The 21,719-nt window shown below is 48.2% G+C and overlaps 1 protein-coding gene across 6 annotated transcripts; it reads left to right on the forward strand.

Annotated features, from left to right (window-relative positions):
- The first annotated feature begins 445 nt into the window (after positions 1–445).
- TADA3 (transcriptional adaptor 3) lies at positions 446–19,038 on the forward strand. Of its 6 annotated transcripts, none has more exons than XM_040407678.1 (10): positions 446–580; positions 2,240–2,423; positions 2,903–3,125; positions 12,667–12,914; positions 13,134–13,239; positions 15,182–15,326; positions 15,724–15,827; positions 16,202–16,311; positions 17,325–17,510; positions 18,621–19,038. In XM_040407678.1, the coding sequence occupies exons 2-10, from the start codon at positions 2,404–2,406 to the stop codon at positions 18,811–18,813; spliced, it is 1,335 nt and encodes a 444-aa protein (XP_040263612.1). In that variant the 5' UTR covers positions 446–580; positions 2,240–2,403; the 3' UTR covers positions 18,814–19,038. The 6 variants fall into 6 exon arrangements, with proteins under 6 accessions (XP_040263612.1, XP_040263614.1, XP_040263615.1 ...); XM_040407680.1 differs by lacking the exon at positions 446–580 and adding an exon at positions 637–855 and having other exon boundaries at positions 2,240–2,405; XM_040407681.1 differs by lacking the exon at positions 446–580 and adding an exon at positions 637–855 and having other exon boundaries at positions 2,240–2,379.
- Positions 19,039–21,719: the final 2,681 nt, after the last annotated feature.

Consider the following 21,719-nt stretch of genomic DNA (forward strand, 5'->3'; position numbering starts at 1 on the left):
TTTCACCGCCAACAAATTTGTCTAAATTTGTAGCTAGACTCGTCGCATACATTAAGCTGAATTTATAATGCAATATTACCCTGAGATTTTTAATGGCTTCCTATGCACGTTTTGGCACGGATAGTAAATATAATCTCTATCTACCCTCTGTAGGTGCAATGGTTGCGTCTTTTAAGATTCACACCATATTAGGGAATGTGGAATTTTTGAAGAGCAAACCAACAAGAGCAAATAGGGGTGTTCGTATTCCAAAGAGTATAAAACGTTTCACATTTTTTTTAATATGATGGCGTATATACACATGGGTGTGTGTGAATTACATTATTAAATACACATTTCAGAAATTATTCTATATATAGCATATTTTTTATTTTATTTGTGTTACCAGTAAAGTCGAACCCCCCCCCCCAGCTACCATCGACCCGTTTTACGCTAAGCCAGCCTTCTCTGAGGTGTTGCTGGACTGTACCATGTTTCCACAATAGGCGTGATAAGATGGATTTCTAGTGATAGGTCACGCTGGGCAGCAGTGTGGATTTGTATTGCGATATAATTAGTTGTCAAGTGTATAATTGGCATTGTGAGTGGTTGCCATTCCCTCAATAATCCGCGTTTATTTTCAACGACTCCCCCCATGGCGCCAGTGAATGGTGTCTTCCCCGGCCCCGGTTAGTGAGAGGACTGGCACCCGGGCCTCGGGTAGCTCTGCGCTGCCACCTGCCGGCTTCGGGAGCTCGGAGGCGGAAAAAAAAAAACACCGAGGAAACGGGGGTTGGACTTGTGATGTCAGCGTAGTACGGGCCTTGCCGCCGTGCAGTGGGTGCGCTTTGCGGCACTGCTGTGCTGTGAATGAATGTGGGTACGCCGCATTGTGCTGGGGCTTGTGGGAGAGAATTAAGCGAGCGGAGCAGTTTCCCATAGCAACCAATCAGATTGTTGCATTCATTTTCCATAGGGTCCCTGTAAAATAAGAGCTGGAATCTGATTGGTTGCTATGGGCAATTGCTCTGGTCCCAGGTTTTGCTAAAGAATCGGACGCAGTCGCATTCTAGTTGCGTCTTTTGCAATGTTATGTGGTCAGATCTTAAAGGGGATGTCCAGTCATACCCACTGACAACGGGCGTGAAGAAATGTAATTGTGAGCTGGATGGTCGGGTAGTCGTGGGAGCCAACCAGCGGGCATTGTGCAGGGTTCTTACTCCGATAGGACCCGTGCATGATACCGAATCTGTGAGCAGCTACGCGTTTCGCTGCAGAGGAGATCTAGTATAACACTGCGCTCACGTACGTGGACGGGCGACCATGTAATACATGATTGCTAGTGTTGAGCGAACTTGTGTTTAAGTTCAGCGTCTAAAGTTCGGGTTTGGGTTATGGATTCCGCTACCACGGACCATAACGGAATTTAGAATCCATAACGCGATTCTTCGATGACGCGAACTTAAAACACAAGTTCGCTCGACACTAATGATTGCACCAGGGCGGCCGGAGCGGGCGCTATTACTTGCATCCATGTGAGTCGAGGGGGAAACCGTAATGTTGTCATTGCATGCTGAAAAGTTACTCAACTTTTTATTATACTTTGCATTTCAGTTCCTCGTCATTTTCAAGATCTGTGCTTGCTTTTGATGAATAGAAATATTCTTGCTTACAGCCTGAAACCCGTACAGCCTGTTGCTATAATGTATTGTATCCAGTCAAGATGACCTACTGGACTTGATACATTTTACCTGCACTGATACATTGTAGCAAATTGTCAGCTGTGAGCATCTGCATTGGTTTTAAGGGGTTCCCTGGGATTTACATCTTGTTCGCCTATGAGATCGGCGGGGGAAAACGACTCCCAGGACTCTGGCTGATCACTGTGCAAAGAGGCCGTGGCACTCCGTGAGCGTTTAGGCCAGTGACATCACGTTCTTCGGTCACATGAACTAGGCTCAGCTCAGTCCCATTCAAGTGAATGAAGCTGAGCTGCACTACCAAGCACAGCCACTGTACAACAGATGGCGCTGTCCTTGGTAAGCTGTAGCGCTCACAGAGCGCCGCAGCCTCTTCAAACAGCTGATCAGCGGGGGTGTCGGGAGTCGGACGCTCGCCGATCTCATATTGATGACCTATCCTCAGGATAGGTCATCAACAAGTAATTCCTGGAAAACCAATGGGGTCCGTCATTTTACAGGAAACATTTACGCAGTATGCAGCGCTACAGTTTTTATTTATTAATTTTATTTTTTTACAGAATCTGTGACGGAGCCTCCAGCGCAGATGTGAACACAGCCTCAGGATGTGAACAAGAACATCGTCATTCACTGGCAGCAAACAGAGCTCTTTACAGTACAAAGAATAGCAGAAAATAGATACCCTTTTTGTTACTCACTGGTGAATGCTTGGCGGAACGTCTCTATGTCAGTAGGAGCTGTGGGGTATGGGTAGTGCCAGTCTCCTCTGTAATATCATTTAAGGGTTTATCCCATCTTAGACAATAGGGGCATATCGCTAGGATATGCCCCCATTGTCTGACAGGTGCGGGTCCCACCTCTGGGACCCGCACCTACAAGGAGAACAGAGCCGGGGAGAGTTGTGGCTGGAGGACTCCTGGTTTCCCGGGGTCCGTCCACCACCAGGCGCAGCTCCCCGCCTCTCCTATTGAAGTGAATGGGAGCGCACTGCGCATGCGCGGCCACCGCTCCCATACATAGCGCTGGCTCTGCTATTTCCGTCGGCTCCATAGAAATGAATGGAGGGCGGCTGCGCATGCACAGTGCGCCCATCTCAACTTTCTCCGCTCCGTTCTCCAGAGGTGGGACCCGCACCTATCAGACAATGGGGGCGTATCCCAGCGACATGCCCCCATGTTTAAAATGGGATAACCCCTTTAAGTTATTTTTTTTTTTTCCTCTAGTTTTCCAGTTGCCAACATGAGTGAGTTAAAGGATTGCCCGCTGCAGTTCCACGAGTTCAAATCAGTGGACCACGTGAAGCTGTGCCCCCGGTACACGGCCGTGCTCTCCCGCTCGGAAGATGACGGCATCGGCATTGAGGAGCTGGATACACTTCAGCTAGAATTAGAAACCCTGCTGTCCTCCGCCAGCCGACGACTTCGGGTTTTGGAAGCAGAGACGCAGGTGAGGAGGAGGAAGGCTCTGTTCTGGAGGATAAGGCCGCTTTCACACAAGCAAATTCAACGCATTGGACTCGCAGAGTCAGTATGCGGCAGCTCCCGTCCTGACCTCCCTAACACTGACGGGGTCACATAGCATTATATTGATTTATGATGCTATGTAACCCTTAGGCCCCTTGCGTTGCGGGAACCCCGCGCGAGTGCACATGCAATTTCAGTCAGTTTTGCCTGCGATTGCGTTCAATTTTTTTCTGCACCAGTGCAAAGCGTTTTAATGCGTTTTGCACGCACGTGATAAAAAAACTGAATGTGGTACCCAGACCCGAACCCGGACTTCTTCACTGAAGTTCGAGTTTGGGTGTTCTGTAGATTTTATTATTTTCCATTATAACATGGTTATAAGGGAAAATAATAGCATTCTTTAATACAGAATGCGAAGTATAATGTCCCTTGAGGGTTAGAAATTTTTTTTAAAAAAATTACTTACCTCATCCACTTGATCGCGCAGCCGTTATCGTCTTCTTTCTTTCCTCTTGCAGGACCTGCGCTGACATCATCGCGCTCACCACGTGGTGACGTCAGCGCAGGTCCTTTTGCAGGTCCTGCAAGTAGAAGAAAGAAGACGATGCCGGCTGCGCGATCAAGTGGATGAGGTGAGTAATTTCTTTTTATTTATTTTTTAACCCTCAAGGGATATTTTACTTAGCATTCTGTGTTAAGAATGCTATTATTTTCCATTATAACCATGTTATATGGAAAATAATAAAGTGAATGGACCTTCATCCCTATTTATTATCATCTCCTTAGCAACCATCTGTGAAAATCACATTGCATCCGCACTTGCTTGCGATTTTCACGCAGCCCCATTCACTTCTATGGGGCCTGCGTTGCGTGAAAAACGCTGAATATAGAACATGCTGCGATTCTCACGCAACGCACAAGTAATGCGTGAAAATCACCGCTCAGCTGCACAGCCCCATTGAAGTGAATGGGTCAGGATTCAGTGCGGGTGCAATGCGTTCACGCCACGCATTGCATCCTCGCGGAAAACTCTCCCGTGTGAAAGGGGCCTCAGGGCTGTTTCACACAAGCGGATGCCGTGCGTGAAATCCACTGCGTGAATAAGAGCCAAGACCCGCTGCGGACAGCAGAGACACGGAGCATTAACATGATAATGCTCTGTGCCTCTCTGTGATCTTTTTACTACAAAATCACGGTGACAACTTTACCTCACTGTGATTTTGTAGTAAAAAGATCAGAGAGGCACGGAGCATTATCAATCATGTTAATGCTCCGTGTCTCTGCTGTCCGCAGCGGGTCTTGGCTCTCATTCACGCAGCGGATGTCGCGCACGGCATCCGCTCGTGTAAAACAGCCCTTACAGTTCTCGAATGTATTGGATAACACTGACAGCATTGTGTCACTATTATCCAATGCTTTCCAGACCTCTAGGGGTTACATGGCATCATAAATCAATATAATGCGATGCAACCCCCGCAGTGCTGGGGGGTCAGGATGGGAGCTGCTGCATACTCATTCTGCGAGTCCGGAACGTCGAACTCGCACGTCTGAAAGGGGCCTTAGAGTTCGTCCACATGAGCCAGATCCACGGCGGATTTTCTGCAGCAAATAGGGAGGAAAACTGGCGCTGCAAAAAACACCCTGAAATGTTTGGGTGTTCACAGTGGCATTGCTGGTGAGATCGCACTCCACTGCATTGCCAAGCTTGAAAGCCACGGGTAGAATCTGAGGCATAAATCTGTGCATGCAGCAAAAGTCTGTTTACAATGCAGGTTTTTCTCTGCAGCGTGTGGATGAGTTTTCGAAAAATCTCATCCCCTTTGCTGGTACTGTAAAGTGCTGCAGCATTTATGCCACATGTGAACCCCGCTTAGGTCTCTTTCACCCATCTGTGATGACATCTGTGACAGGACGGTCAGTGGTTGATCTAGGTTTGGCCCGTGTGTCCATCTTTTTGCCCTCCGCGTGTAATCCATATTCCTCGTACACTGCTAGGCTGAAAATTAGTTGTTTTCAGAGCATCTCATACCAAAAATCACTAATGGAACACAGATTCACACAACTCGAAAAAAAGACTGTTAAAAACGGACACGTCAGTGTATGCATCCATTTTCCTGCCATCGATCCGCTTTTAATGGCTGTTTTGCATCCGTTTTTATCGTCTGTAAAAAAACGGCCATTCAAAATGGACGAATATTGTTTGGTTTGTTTTTTAACATCCCAACCTCTGCACTGCCTTCACAGTATACATAATGCCCCCCATTGTGCTCCCAGGACATCAAATGGCCCCCTTTTTGCCTCCCAGTACGATTAATGCCCCCTCTTAGTGCTCTCCAGTAGGAATAATGCCCCTTCTTAGTGCTCCCCAGTAGGAATAATGCCCCTTCTTAGTGCTCCCCAGTAGGAATAATGCCCCTTCTTAGTGCTCCCCAGTAGGAATAATGCCCCTTCTTAGTGCTCCCCAGTATGAATAATGCCCCTTCTTAGTGCTCCCCAGTAGGAATAATGCCCCTTCTTAGTGCTCCCCAGTATGAATAATGCCCCTTCTTAGTGCTCCCCAGTAGGAATAATGCCCCCTCTTAGTGCTCCCCAGTAGGAATAATGCCCCCTCTTAGTGCTCCCCAGTAGGAATAATGCCCCCTCTTAGTGCTCCCCAGTAGGAATAATGCCCCTTCTTAGTGCTCCCCAGTAGGAATAATGCCCCCTCTTAGTGCTCCCCAGTAGGAATAATGCCCCCTCTTAGTGCTCCCCAGTAGGAATAATGCCCCCTCTTAGTGCTCCCCAGTATGAATAATGCCCCCTCTTAGTGCTCCCCAGTATGAATAATGCCCCCTCTTAGTGCTCCCCAGTAGGAATAATGCCCCCTCTTAGTGCTCCCCAGTAGGAATAATGCCCCCTCTTAGTGCTCCCCAGTAGGAATAATGCCCCCTCTTAGTGCTCCCCAGTAGGAATAATGCCCCCTCTTAGTGCTCCCCAGTAGGAATAATGCCCCCTCTTAGTGCTCCCCAGTAGGAATAATGCCCCCTCTTAGTGCTCCCCAGTAGGAATAATGCCCCCTCTTAGTGCTCCCCAGTAGGAATAATGCCCCCTCTTAGTGCTCCCCAGTAGAAATAATCCCCCTCTTAGTGCTCTCCAGTAGGAATAATCCCCCTCTTAGTGCTCTCCAGTAGGAATAATGCCCCCTCTTAGTGCTCTCCAGTAGGAATAATGCCCCCTCTTAGTGCTCTCCAGTAGGAATAATGCCCCCTCTTAGTGCTCCCCAGTAGGAATAATGCCCCCTCTTAGTGCTCCCCAATAGGAATAATGCTCCCTCTTAGTGCTCCCCAGTAGGAATAATGCCCCCTCTTAGTGCTCCCCAGTAGGAATAATGCCCCTTCTTAATGCTCCCTCTTAGTGCTCCCCAGTAGTAATAATGCCCCTTCTTAGTGCTCCCCAGTAGGAATAATGCCCCCTCTTAGTGCTTCCCAGTAGGAATAATGCCCCCTCTTAGTGCTCCCCAGTAGGAATAATGCCCCCTCTTAGTGCTCCCCAGTAGGAATAATGCCCCCTCTTAGTGCTCCCCAGTAGGAATAATGCCCCCTCTTAGTGCTCCCCAGTAGGAATAATGCCCCCTCTTAGTGCTCCCCAGTAGGAATAATGCCCCCTCTTAGTGCTCCCCAGTAGGAATAATGCCCCCTCTTAGTGCTCCCCAGTATGAATAATGCCCCCTCTTAGTGCTCCCCAGTAGGAATAATGCCCCCTCTTAGTGCTCCCCAGTAGGAATAATGCCCCCTCTTAGTGCTCCCCAGTAGGAATAATGCCCCCTCTTAGTGCTCCCCAGTAGGAGTAATGCCCCCTCTTAGTGCTCCCCAGTAGGAATAATGCCCCCTCTTAGTGCTCCCCAGTAGGAGTAATGCCCCCTCTTAGTGCTCCCCAGTAGGAGTAATGCCCCCTCTTAGTGCTCCCCAGTAGGAGTAATGCCCCCTCTTAGTGCTCCCCAGTAGGAGTAATGCCCCCTCTTAGTGCTCCCCAGTAGGAATAATGCCCCCTCTTAGTGCTCCCCAATAGGAATAATGCCCCCTCTTAGTGCTCCCCAGTAGGAATAATGCCCCCTCTTAGTGCTCCCCAGTAGGAATAATGCCCCTTCTTAATGCTCCCTCTTAGTGCTCCCCAGTAGTAATAATGCCCCTTCTTAGTGCTCCCCAGTAGGAATAATGCCCCTTCTTAATGCTCCCTCTTAGTGCTCCCCAGTAGGAATAATGCCCCCTCTTAGTGCTCCCCAGTAGGAATAATGCCCCTTCTTAATGCTCCCTCTTAGTGCTCCCCAGTAGTAATAATGCCCCCTCTTAGTGCTCCCCAGTAGGAATAATGCCCCCTCTTAGTGCTTCCCAGTAGGAATAATGCCCCCTCTTAGTGCTCCCCAGTAGGAATAATGCCCCCTCTTAGTGCTCCCCAGTAGGAATAATGCCCCCTCTTAGTGCTCCCCAGTAGGAATAATGCCCCCTCTTAGTGCTCCCCAGTAGGAATAATGCCCCCTCTTAGTGCTCCCCAGTAGGAATAATGCCCCCTCTTAGTGCTCCCCAGTAGGAATAATGCCCCTTCTTAGTGCTCCCCAGTAGGAATAATGCCCCCTCTTAGTGCTCCCCAGTAGGAATAATGCCCCCTCTTAGTGCTCCCCAGTAGGAATAATGCCCCCTCTTAGTGCTCCCCAGTAGGAATAATGCCCCTTCTTAGTGCTCCCCAGTAGGAATAATGCCCCCTCTTAGTGCTCCCCAGTAGGAATAATGCCCCCTCTTAGTGCTCCCCAGTAGGAATAATGCCCCCTCTTAGTGCTCCCCAGTAGGAATAATGCCCCCTCTTAGTGCTCCCCAGTATGAATAATGCCCCCTCTTAGTGCTCCCCAGTATGAATAATGCCCCCTCTTAGTGCTCCCCAGTAGGAATAATGCCCCCTCTTAGTGCTCCCCAGTAGGAATAATGCCCCCTCTTAGTGCTCCCCAGTAGGAATAATGCCCCCTCTTAGTGCTCCCCAGTAGGAATAATGCCCCCTCTTAGTGCTCCCCAGTAGGAATAATGCCCCCTCTTAGTGCTCCCCAGTAGGAATAATGCCCCCTCTTAGTGCTCCCCAGTAGGAATAATGCCCCCTCTTAGTGCTCCCCAGTAGGAATAATGCCCCCTCTTAGTGCTCCCCAGTAGGAATAATGCCCCCTCTTAGTGCTCCCCAGTAGAAATAATCCCCCTCTTAGTGCTCTCCAGTAGGAATAATCCCCCTCTTAGTGCTCTCCAGTAGGAATAATGCCCCCTCTTAGTGCTCTCCAGTAGGAATAATGCCCCCTCTTAGTGCTCCCCAGTAGGAATAATGCCCCCTCTTAGTGCTCCCCAATAGGAATAATGCTCCCTCTTAGTGCTCCCCAGTAGGAATAATGCCCCCTCTTAGTGCTCCCCAGTAGGAATAATGCCCCTTCTTAATGCTCCCTCTTAGTGCTCCCCAGTAGTAATAATGCCCCTTCTTAGTGCTCCCCAGTAGGAATAATGCCCCCTCTTAGTGCTTCCCAGTAGGAATAATGCCCCCTCTTAGTGCTCCCCAGTAGGAATAATGCCCCCTCTTAGTGCTCCCCAGTAGGAATAATGCCCCCTCTTAGTGCTCCCCAGTAGGAATAATGCCCCCTCTTAGTGCTCCCCAGTAGGAATAATGCCCCCTCTTAGTGCTCCCCAGTAGGAATAATGCCCCCTCTTAGTGCTCCCCAGTATGAATAATGCCCCCTCTTAGTGCTCCCCAGTATGAATAATGCCCCCTCTTAGTGCTCCCCAGTAGGAATAATGCCCCCTCTTAGTGCTCCCCAGTAGGAATAATGCCCCCTCTTAGTGCTCCCCAGTAGGAGTAATGCCCCCTCTTAGTGCTCCCCAGTAGGAATAATGCCCCCTCTTAGTGCTCCCCAGTAGGAGTAATGCCCCCTCTTAGTGCTCCCCAGTAGGAGTAATGCCCCCTCTTAGTGCTCCCCAGTAGGAGTAATGCCCCCTCTTAGTGCTCCCCAGTAGGAGTAATGCCCCCTCTTAGTGCTCCCCAGTAGGAATAATGCCCCCTCTTAGTGCTCCCCAATAGGAATAATGCCCCCTCTTAGTGCTCCCCAGTAGGAATAATGCCCCCTCTTAGTGCTCCCCAGTAGGAATAATGCCCCTTCTTAATGCTCCCTCTTAGTGCTCCCCAGTAGTAATAATGCCCCTTCTTAGTGCTCCCCAGTAGGAATAATGCCCCTTCTTAATGCTCCCTCTTAGTGCTCCCCAGTAGGAATAATGCCCCCTCTTAGTGCTCCCCAGTAGGAATAATGCCCCTTCTTAATGCTCCCTCTTAGTGCTCCCCAGTAGTAATAATGCCCCTTCTTAGTGCTCCCCAGTAGGAATAATGCCCCCTCTTAGTGCTTCCCAGTAGGAATAATGCCCCCTCTTAGTGCTCCCCAGTAGGAATAATGCCCCCTCTTAGTGCTCCCCAGTAGGAATAATGCCCCCTCTTAGTGCTCCCCAGTAGGAATAATGCCCCCTCTTAGTGCTCCCCAGTAGGAATAATGCCCCCTCTTAGTGCTCCCCAGTAGGAATAATGCCCCCTCTTAGTGCTCCCCAGTAGGAATAATGCCCCCTCTTAGTGCTCCCCAGTAGGAGTAATGCCCCCTCTTAGTGCTCCCCAGTAGGAATAATGCCCCCTCTTAGTGCTCCCCAGTAGGAATAATGCCCCCTCTTAGTGCTCCCCAGTAGGAATAATGCCCCCTCTTAGTGCTCCCCAGTAGGAGTAATGCCCCCTCTTAGTGCTCCCCAGTAGGAGTAATGCCCCCTCTTCGTGCTCCCCAGTAGGAGTAATGCCCCCTCTTCGTGCTCCCCAGTAGGAGTAATGCCCCCTCTTCGTGCTCCCCAGTAGGAGTAATGCCCCCTCTTCGTGCTCCCCAGTAGGAGTAATGCCCCCTCTTAGTGCTCCCCAGTAGGAGTAATGCCCCCTCTTAGTGCTCCCCAGTAGGAATAATGCCCCCTCTTAGTGCTCCCCAATAGGAATAATGCCCCCTCTTAGTGCTCCCCAGTAGGAATAATGCCCCCTCTTAGTGCTCCCCAGTAGGAATAATGCCCCTTCTTAATGCTCCCTCTTAGTGCTCCCCAGTAGTAATAATGCCCCTTCTTAGTGCTCCCCAGTAGGAATAATGCCCCTTTTTAATGCTCCCTCTTAGTGCTCCCCAGTAGGAATAATGCCCCCTCTTAGTGCTCCCCAGTAGGAATAATGCCCCTTCTTAATGCTCCCTCTTAGTGCTCCCCAGTAGTAATAATGCCCCTTCTTAGTGCTCCCCAGTAGGAATAATGCCCCCTCTTAGTGCTTCCCAGTAGGAATAATGCCCCCTCTTAGTGCTCCCCAGTAGGAATAATGCCCCCTCTTAGTGCTCCCCAGTAGGAATAATGCCCCCTCTTAGTGCTCCCCAGTAGGAATAATGCCCCCTCTTAGTGCTCCCCAGTAGGAATAATGCCCCCTCTTAGTGCTCCCCAGTAGGAATAATGCCCCCTCTTAGTGCTCCCCAGTAGGAATAATGCCCCCTCTTAGTGCTCCCCAGTAGGAATAATGCCCCCTCTTAGTGCTCCCCAGTAGGAATAATGCCCCCTCTTAGTGCTCCCCAGTAGGAGTAATGCCCCCTCTTAGTGCTCCCCAGTAGGAATAATGCCCCCTCTTAGTGCTCCCCAGTAGGAATAATGCCCCCTCTTAGTGCTCCCCAGTAGGAATAATGCCCCCTCTTAGTGCTCTCCAGTAGGAGTAATGCCCCCTCTTAGTGCTCCCCAGTAGGAGTAATGCCCCCTCTTAGTGCTCCCCAGTAGGAGTAATGCCCCCTCTTAGTGCTCCCCAGTAGGAGTAATGCCCCCTCTTAGTGCTCCCCAGTAGGAGTAATGCCCCTTCTTGTAGTGATCCCCATTCTGTTTGTGCAGAAAAAAAAAAAAACACCTCTTCTATTTGAATGTGTGGGGACATTCGCCCTCCACCGGAGACGGCAGGACCTGATGCTCCCAGTGTAGCGCAGGTCCTGGTGCAAACTGAAGAGCTAGAGTCACAGTGTGTACAAGTGGATGAGGTGAGTATTTATTTATTTTTTCATTTTAACCACTGAAAGGCCACAGTGTACTCGTTTTTAACGGCCATTAGACGGGCGCACTCATGTCTAAACGGGCATTAAAAACGGATCCATTGATTTCAATAGGGTCCGTCTAGCAGCCGCTTGAATAGCACCATAGACTGTAATTGGTTTTGAAAACGTCTGTTTTTCACTGTCGTGTGAACGTAGCCTCAGTGTTTTTCACAGACCCATAGACCTCAGTGGTCCGGTTTGGTCCTCATCAGGGACCACAGGAGTGCGTGTCCTCGTGTAAATGAACACATTAAAGTCAGTGGGTACATGCGCTGTCCGCGGAGAACACAGACAGCGCACGTCTATGGCTCACTGATCTGTGAAGCCTTAGGGTCCCTTTCCACATGCAGCTCGTCGATCAGCGCTCGTTGCCCGTGTTCGCATACTGCAGTTATTTCTAGTAATGGGACAAGCAGTCAGTAATAGTCATTTGTCGGCGTCCTCTAAGAAGTGTCACATCAGAGATACTAATCGCGCTCCCTCGTGGGGTGATCGCGGCGTGCTTACACATGGAAGGGTGTTGTTTGCTCCCAATTATCGTCCCATGTAAAAGAGTCCTTAGTTATATCTGTTCTGGGAGAGCTGGGTATAATCTGGTCGTTGCCAAAGGGGAGAGCACCCAGGTTTTCCATGCTGAGGGCTTATTCACATGGTCGCTACACCTTCACTAACCATCATAAGAGCAGAACATCGAAATGGATGGAAGCACCAGATTACGGACGGCAGTGGCATCCAACGATCGCTATTGATTATAATTGTGTCCGTCATCGTGCCTGGCATTGAAGCGGGCTGCGCTAAGGGCGAGCAGTGTGGGCTGTGTTAAAGGTTTTTTTTCCATCTGAGACAATGGGGCCATATCGCTAGGATCCCAGGGACCCGCAGGGAGCCCTGAAAGTGTTGCAGGGCACACTGCGCATGCGCAGCCGCCCTCCATTCATTTCTATGGGGCCGCCGAAGATAGCCGAGCGCTGGCTCGGCTATTTCCGTCAGCTCCATAGAAATGAATGGGAGCGAGGGCCGTGCCAGCACAGTGCGCTCCTATTCACTTATATGGGGAGAGCACTTGGTGGGTTCCTCCAGCCACCACTTTCCCCCCTCCGTTCTCAATATAGGTGCGGGTCCCAGCGGTGGGACCCGCACCTATCAGACAATGGGGACATATGCTAGCGATATGCCTCCATTGTCTCAGATTGAGAATACCCCTTTAATGGTAAACAGTGCGGGCCGCGCCAATGGCAATGCAGGCTGTACTGTTTTGTCCTACATTTTTAGCGAAATCTGCAACGGAGGCTCCTGTTAACTTTAACGCATTTGCTGCCATATTCGCCAACAGAATTTGGTAAGTTGGGTATAACTAGTTGGTGTCTCACTGCCTATTGCTCACGTTTTCCACCAGATCCTTACAGACTGGCAGGATAAGAAAGGAGACCGGAGGATTTTGAAGCTTGGAAAGGAACACGAGCCCGGTACACCCGTGAAACATAAACCCAAAAAGCCAAAGCTGGAAAGTAAAGCAAGTCACGCGTCCAGTACCGGCCCAGGAAGACCCAAATCCAGAAACTTACAGACAAAAATCCAGGAATATGAGTTCACAGATGATCCAGTGGATGTTCCCCGAATACCCAAAAATGATGCCCCGAACAGGTAGAGTCACAAAAAAAAAAACAATCCTAGATCAGGTCCCAGCAGTTGTGTTTTGTTCATCAACCAGGAAGATCAGGATTAACAGTACTACATACCTCAGCAGATATAAAAAAAAAAAAAAAAAAAAAGCCTAATAGCCCTTTAAATTAGCCAGTTCTTTATATTATCGGCCTCGTGGTTTCATGTCATTAATACCTTCTCTTCCGCCGTGTGTTTCAGATTTTGGGCTTCCGTTGAACCGTACTGCGCAGACATAACAGCGGAAGAGATTAAAGTTCTGGAGGATCTTCTCAAGACGCCAGAGGATGAGGCCGACTACTACAAGGTATGATCCGAGCTGCAGCCTCCTCCAACATTATCTTACAGTTCTAGGGACTGCGTAATCCTCATCTCCTAATTATCTCAGCTTCCAGTACTATTACCCCCAACATCCTCTACTAGGGAAAGGTAATGGTAGATGAATGCAGCCTGAAGGGGTGCGTCCGCAGTGTACGTTGGGAGGATATTCTGACGTATAACTCCGATGTATAACACTGTATAGTCTTCTATGTTTAAAAAAAAAAAAAAAAAGTTTTTTTTTTTTTTTTTTTCTTTTCTTCTTGATATTACTTCACATTTTTCTGCGCAGCAATTTTTCTTTTTAAGTCTACGGTTGTATATCATCCCAACAGAAGGCAGAATAACACCCCTGTGGCCTCCTTTGGGGCCTATTGGTATGTTTGGCCGAGAGGTTTCCTAGCGCATTCGCCAAATATACAATTTCCTTTTTAGACCCACTTCTTTGAAAATCCATTTTCATTAGACAGGCCAAAGAAAAACTGGACCGTCAGCAAATATGACTGACAATTGCTGTCTGTTTCCAAGGGCAGTCAGCTAATTTTTGAAAGCAGCTATGTAACATTGAAGACATTAGAGGAAACATCACCTCTGGCATTTCATAGGACTGTCTCTTAAAGGGGTTATCCCATGATTATTGTAAAAAATTAAAATCGGGCGTCATATAATACATGACAATCTCTTTCTAACAAAGCTAGAACCAGCCCTGTACCTCACATGGACCCAGAGATCTCCACAATCATTGCTCTGCGAGATTTATATCAAGCTGACAGCTCCGGGGGCGTGTCCTTTCTGCAGCAGCTCGGGGGCGCGTGTCCTTTCTGCAGCAGCTCGGGGGCGCGTGTCCTTTCTGCAGCAGCTTTCTCCCTATCACAGGTCAGGAGGCAGTTGAAGAATGAAACTGAGCATGTGCGGCCATCTCAGTGAGCAGGACAAAGAAATAAGAAGAAAAAAACAGCAGGTAGTGCTATACAGATATATTTTATTGAATAACTCAGTGGCTATGCTAGTATTCAGATCCATACAACCAACAAACTTGTAGGTCCTTCAGGAGGTGGCCACAGTATTCAGATCCAGGCGCTGGTTTAAAATTTGAAACCCCTTTAAGAAGAGCTGTACTGGCATTAGATGTGCAGAAGCTGTGGGGTATCATAGATTTAAGCTATAGTTTACGACGTAAATTATAGTGGATCTGTCGGGGCGCTGAGCCTGCCCCCCTCCGCTGAGCCTTGCGGATTTTTTTTTTTTATTCAGAAGTGCCGAAAACTGCTTAAAGGGGTTTTCTGGGAATTAAATATTCATGACCTATATCCCCAGGATAGGTCATCAGTATCTGATCGGTGGGGGTTCAGCACCAGCACCCCCCTACGATCAGCTGTTTGAAGAGGCCAGGTGATCACTGTGTCCTCCTCACAGCTTGCCGAGCACAGCGCTGTACCCTGTATAGTGACTGTGCTTGGTATGGTAGTCCAGGACCCGTCACTTGAATGGGACTGAGCCTCACTGACCTAGGAAGGGGTCGCAGCGCTCACTGGGGTTGCCGGTAATCGAGGATAGATCATCAATATTGTACCCCCTTTTAGTGCAAAATCCCACTTGCACAGAAGCGTGTAACTTTTGTACTCCAGAAAACTACCGTACAGACTTTGACCATCTCACTCCATTAACCGAAGAGAACCGAAATTCAGAAGAAAACCAATTAAACAACCTTTTTTGTAAGCCTGCTGAGCTTTTTATAGATATCTATAGTGTGCAGCTCCAGGACGTCTGAGCACGGCTGGGGCTAGACGGTGACGTGGGATGCAGTGTGGCCATAACACGCCGGGCCTGCCTCAGTGTGATACTATCCGTTATGATAATGGTAGACCTGGTCTTGGAGAAATGAAGGGTTAAACGTAGCATCTAGTGTTGATAAGAATTTCTCATTTCAGATTCCACCTCTGGGGAAACATTACTCCCAGCGCTGGGCTCAGGAGGACCTACAGGAGGAACAGAAAGATGGAGCCAGGGCCTCTATGGCAGGGGACAAGAAGAAAGGACCTCTGGGACCACTAACCGAGCTGGACTCCAAAGGTAGTAGTCCCCAGAACTGATTAAGGCCTCATCCTCCTCGGTGGCATTTGAAGAATATTAGTTGAATACTCCCACCTGGTTCTGTCACTGTTTGCTAAGTTGCAGCGGCCATTTCTACCAGCTGCGGAGCTGGGTCACCCATGCTATTACTCCTCCTGTCAGATTTCTGGTGTCTCCATGTAGACACACTTAAAGGGGTTGTCTTATTTCATAACCCTTTCCATGCGTCCTGTTAGGACAAGACATAGAGGGGTCTCCCTGATAAGCAACGTCTCTCACTCGCTACGTATAAAACTACATTTCGCCCGTAGCGGGAGAGGTTTGGCCGCCCATGCATACTCTGCATTGCACCTGTGTCTGCCTAGTGCTCATATAAGATGTATGTCTTGGCTGCTTCTAGATGTGGATTCCATGCTGAAGAAGTCTGAATCCCAACACGACCAGCCAGAGGACGGCTGCCCGTTTGGTCACCTGACCCAGCGTCTACTGCAGGCTCTTGTTGAGGTACTTGAGTCTGTGTCTTGAGCCCTAATTTGCACCAAATTCTTTGTATGTCTAATACTTCTGCTTTGAGATGGTATTCCAGTTTAATGGATTGAGAGTGCAACAATTTTTACGACTTTTTAAAAGTCCCAGTTGATAAATCTTGCTTGAAGGAGTTGTCTCATCCGGACATTTCTGGAATATCCACAGGCTACGCCATAAATATCTGGCAGGTGCTGATCACCTCTGGGACCTGTTGCTGTTTCATGAATGGAGGGCAGGCGAGGCTTTCTCCATTCACTGCTGTGGGACTTTGGAAAATAGCCGAGCGCTGTCACACAGCGGTTAAATACATACCAGTATTTGTCTCTTACTGTCTTATTTCTCGGCCTCAGGAAAACATTATTTCACCAATTGAAGATTCCCCTATTCCTGAGATATCCGGGAAGGAGTCGGGAACTGACGGAGCCAGCACGTCGCCCCGAAGTCAGATGAAACCATTCAGGTATATAATATACAGTACAGACCAAAAGTTTGGACACACCTTCTCATTCAAAGAGTTTTCTTTATTTTCATGACTATGAAGGCATCAAAACTATGAATTAACACATGTGGAATTATATACATAACAAACAAGTGTGAAACAACTGAAAATATGTCATAGTCTAGGTTCTTCAAAGTAGCCACCTTTTGCTTTGATTACTGCTTTGCACACTCTTGGCATTCTCTTGATGAGCTTCAAGAGGTAGTCCCCTGAAATGGTTTTCACTTCACAGGTGTGCCCTGTCAGGTTTAATAAGTGGGATTTCTTGCCTTATAAATGGGGTTGGGACCATCAGTGGCGTTGAGGAGAAGTCAGGTGGATACACAGCTGATAGTCCTACTGAATAGACTGTTAGAATTTGTATTATGGCAAGAAAAAAGCAGCTAAGTAAAGAAAAACGAGTGGCCATCGTTACTTTAAGAAATGAAGGTCAGTCAGTCAGCCGAAAAATTGGGAAAACTTTGAAAGTAAGGGCTATTTGACCATGAAGGAGAGTGATGGGGTGCTGCGCCAGATGACCTGGCCTCCACAGTCACCGGACCTGAACCCAATCGAGATGGTTTGGGGTGAGCTGGACCGCAGAGTGAAGGCAAAAGGGCCAACAAGTGCTAAGCATCTCTGGGAACTCCTTCAAGACTGTTGGAAGACCATTTCAGGGGACTACCTCTTGAAGCTCATCAAGAGAATGCCAAGAGTGTGCAAAGCAGTAATCAAAGCAAAAGGTGGCTACTTTGAAGAACCTAAAATATGACATATTTTCAGTTGTTTCACACTTGTTTGTTATGTATATAATTCCACATGTGTTAATTCATAGTTTTGATGCCTTCATAGTCATGAAAATAAAGAAAACTCTTTGAATGAGAAGGTGTGTCCAAACTTTTGGTCTGTACTGCATACCTGTGCATTTTCACACCCATCCATCAATCATATTTTTTTATCGGGACCTAAACGGGTCTGTGTCACGTTTCTCTCAGTGCCCCGCATACAAAGTCATTAGAAGTCCGAATTAAGGAAGAGCTGATCGCGCAAGGTCTGCTGGAGTCTGAGGATCGGCCAGCGGAGGATTCTGAGGATGAGGTGTTGGCCGAGCTCCGCAAGAGACAGGCTGAGCTGAAGGCTCTCAGCGCTCACAACCGGGCCAAGAAGCAGGAGCTGCTGAGGTGATTGATGACGATTGTTTTTGTATTTTTTTTCCCCTTGGATTGTAGCAAAAAATAAAACAACCTTCGATTTTATTGGAACCTATCAGTTGGGGGTAACCGCACTGTTATCAAGTGGCTGATGCACACCAACCGACTTATTATATTTACCAGTATTATTCTGTTAGTCCGGCACCTGATGGTCCAGAATTCCAGTTTTTGTGCCTAATTAATAGAAATATATAGGCCCTTTAGACAATGGGACATGTGGACAGGCGTTGCTCCGATGGCCCCATCCTTTTAAAGGGGTTCTGCCAAGACCTAGAGTCTAATCGGTGGTGGTCTTATTGCTGAAACCCTAACACATGATCGGCATCCGGCATTTCCCGCTGGGACCCTGTTTATATGATCAGTGGGGGTTCCAACAGTTAGACGACCACCAGTTAGACACTAAAAGACTGCTAAAGAGAAGCTGAGTATAGCACTCGGCTCTCTGGCAATCCCATAGAGATGAATGCAGCGGTAACTCACAGTTCTTGACCTCTATTCTATTCATTCGGGGGGACAGAGGACCCCTGTTCTCACGATCAATGAGAGTCGCAGCAGTCACACCCCACCAATCGTCGGAAGGTCATTGTAATCCCCATTGATCACTGCAGCCCCATTAAAGTGAATGAACAGCCTCTGAACACTAAGGGGGCATGGTGCTCCGAGGGGTCCCAGAGGACAGAATCCTACCAATGACATGTCACAGGGTAGCTAAAGGTGAATCTCCATTTTAGGTTGTGAGGAGGGGGGCCTGCTGTGACTAGTGGGACATTAAGGGAGCGCGAATATTTGAATCGCAAATTTTAATCGCGAATATTGCCACTTCAAAATTCGCGAATTTGAATATTGCCTATGCCGCTCATCACTAGTGACTAGTAGGGATGTGAGGACTTTCCTGCTGCTCATACTTGGGGAATTGGAGGGAGAATAGGGTTGTTACTGCTGCATGGCAATCACTCCCCAACCAGACCTGCCGCGGCAGGGTGTCACTGCTGGCTTCTGAGATTGTTCAGTCAGAGGACCTGATGTCTCCGCGCTCCACACATTCACTTTGTTAATCCTAATCCCATGTTCTCCCTTCAGATTAGCAAAAGAAGAAATGAATAAGCAGGAGCTTCGGCACAGGGTACGGATGGCCGACAACGAGGTTATGGACGCTTTCAGGAAGATCATGGCCGCGCGGCAGAAAAAAAGGACTCCGACCAAAAAGGAGAAGGACCAGGCTTGGAAGGCTCTGAAGGAAAGAGAAAGCATATTAAAACTGTTAGATGGGTGACCGGAGGGGGGGCGCCTTTTATGTACTTGAAAAACCAGCCTCTCTGCCATTGTGGACGTGTAACGTGTCGGTGTCTCGAAGAAGAAGGAACTTTTACAAATGTTTCTGTTTTATTTTTTTGTGTTATTTTATTGTGCCCATGTTTGTTCTATTTTTTTTTTAATATTGCTCTGTATGTGATGAGAATATTTTCCAAAACTTGGTAAAATAAAACGATTCACGGCACGGGGGTTTTGTCTGACATTTGCAGATGTCGAAGGAGGATGTCGCAGCCCGTTTTTAAGGCAATGGCGCTTTTAGAGGCAAAATATTTCAATGCGGTGACGTTTATGCTGGAATCTGATCATCACACGGGTGGCGCTCAGAGCCCTCTCTGTGTGGGCACCCACACCCTGGAAAAAGACAATATTCCTAAGATTTTACCCGCCATTCATCAGCGCAGGGCGCACTATGAACGGCACAGGCAGCGCACTGAATGCAGGCTATTATAGCTAAATGATAAAGTACATGGAGCATAGACTATACTGGACCGTAGTATTCAGGGTAAATTGCCGTGTTGGCACTTTGCGATAAATAAGTGGGTTGTAGGGTTACAGTTTGGGCGCTCGGTCTCTAAAAGGTTCGCCATCACAGATCTAGAAAAGCTGATAATCCTCCACTTGTTTCCAGCGCAGAACTACGGTATAATGGAGAAGCGATGCAGAAGAGTGAACCGCAAGAAACTTTTGGGAAATGTATTTTTAAAGTAAATCATAGTATAGTCCAGCACCTACGGGTCCCTTCGATGCTGGATTAAAGGAATTTTATTGCAGACTTAAGAAACTTTTGAGGTTTTGCATGCTTTCAGACCTGGACAGCTGCTTTGGACGTGTGTAATGGGCAATTGGGTATCCGATGTGCCAACATAGTGATGCATAATTGTGGAGTGCGAGGCGGTGGCGGATGTTTCTGGTGTCACTCCACTGACCATGAGGACGGGGCTTGACGCTCAAATCTAAAGTCATTTAACCAATTCGAGATTGTCATGTGCATGAATCTGGATTGAAAGAAATGGAGTAAGTGGGGGGATGGCATTTTGAGAATAAACTTTTTATACGTAAAGCAGGGGCTGATGAGGTGCTGCATGACACAAGGACTTATAGGGAGACTAACGGTGTCATTTGCCATAACATAAAGCTTAAGGTCCTTTTACATGTTATCAGGCAAAGTATTGGGGATGAATATTTGTTTAAACGCCGATCCCTCATAATCTGTGTACAAGGTGCTGGGGGTCACCTGATGGGGTGATTGTGTCGCTCTACCAGCACCTAAAATCATCATTCCTGTGCAGCAGACTGTACTGTCTAAACAATGATCTGCTGCGCTGGAATAATGACTCTCTATGGGGGACAAGTCATCGTCCTGTCCCCATACAGCAGAGGTGATTGCAGCCCTCATCTCTGACAGTGATCAGGAGCGTCTGCCTCATGCACACGACCGTTGTGTGTTTTGCGGATCCGCAAAACACAGATGGCGTCCGTGTGCGTTCCACAATTTGCGGAACGGTACAGACAGCTATTGATATAACTGCCTATTCTTGTCTGCAAAACGGACAAGAACAGGACAGGTTATATTTATTTTGCGGGGCAACTGATGCGGAAAGCACACGCGGTGCTGTCTGCATCTTTTGTGGCCCCATTGAAGTGAATTTGTCCGCATCCAAGCCGCAAAAACTGCTCAGGTTAATTTGCATATGTATCAAATAGTTTTTTTTTTTACATAATAAAAGCACACAGAGCTATGGGGACTGGGTATTGCAGATGTGCTAGCGGCCATCTAGCAACCCATGTCCTCAGCTCTATACACAAAATCCCGGTGACAGGTTCCCTTTAATAGTGCCCTCTGCTATCTCTGACACTCCCATGGAGTTTAATGAAGTGGCAGTAGACTTGGGGTGCGCAGAACTCCCTATTTTTGTGATTGTGACGGTGTTTGTACTCCCACCGATCAGGAGAGGGGATACAAATTGTATTGTGTAAGAAAACCACCTTTAAAGGGTGTATTATTCTGCCGGATGATCGCTAACGAGCGTTCGTATGAGTGCTTGTTAGCGATCATCTTGCAGTGTAAATACTGCTGTCGATCGCACGATGAACGAGCTGTAAGATCAGGATTTGTAAGCAGCAGATCGCGCTGTCTAATAGCGATCTGCCGCCGGCAAACCACTGTACAGCATGGGGATGAGCGATGGCATAGCGATCACTCCTCCCCGTGTTGCGGAGGAGATCGTCTGTGTGATCGGGGTGTCTAATAAAACTTCCTAGTATGGCACCACCAGCATAGGCCTCTGAATTCATACAGGGCATAGGTACAGAGGTGACAGAACAAACATTTTTCGGTTGTTTCATTGGATGCAGGAGATATCCACACCGGAAGTATTACTTGTAGGGGAGTATCTTTCTGTAAATCCCCATGCACACGACCGTATTTTCGGTCCACATCTGATCCGCATTTCTATGGGGTTGCAAAAGATTCAGAGAACATACCGCGTGCTGTCTGCCTCTGTATGTCCGTTCTGCAGCTCCGCAAAAAAAAAATACAACATGTCCTATTCTTGTTCATATTGCAGAATGGTGCACACGCGGATCGCAAAACGGACACGGTTGTGTGCATGAGGTTTATCGCTGTAGTTTATGGAGGCACCATATAGCTGCACACTGGCTGCCCACTCTCATCTGCTGCCATATGCATGAGGCCTTAGAGGATTTGTCTTAGGCTTCATGCACACGACCGTTGTTTTGGCCCGTATCCGAGCCGCAGTTTTGGCGGCTCAGATGCGGACCCATTAATTTCAATGGGCCTGCAAAAGATGCTGTCCGCATCCGTTGCTCTATTCCGTGGCCCCGCAAAAAAAATATAACATGTCC

The sequence above is a fragment of the Bufo bufo genome, chromosome 9, assembly GCF_905171765.1.
Source record: "Bufo bufo chromosome 9, aBufBuf1.1, whole genome shotgun sequence".
Lineage (NCBI taxonomy): Eukaryota > Metazoa > Chordata > Amphibia > Anura > Bufonidae > Bufo > Bufo bufo.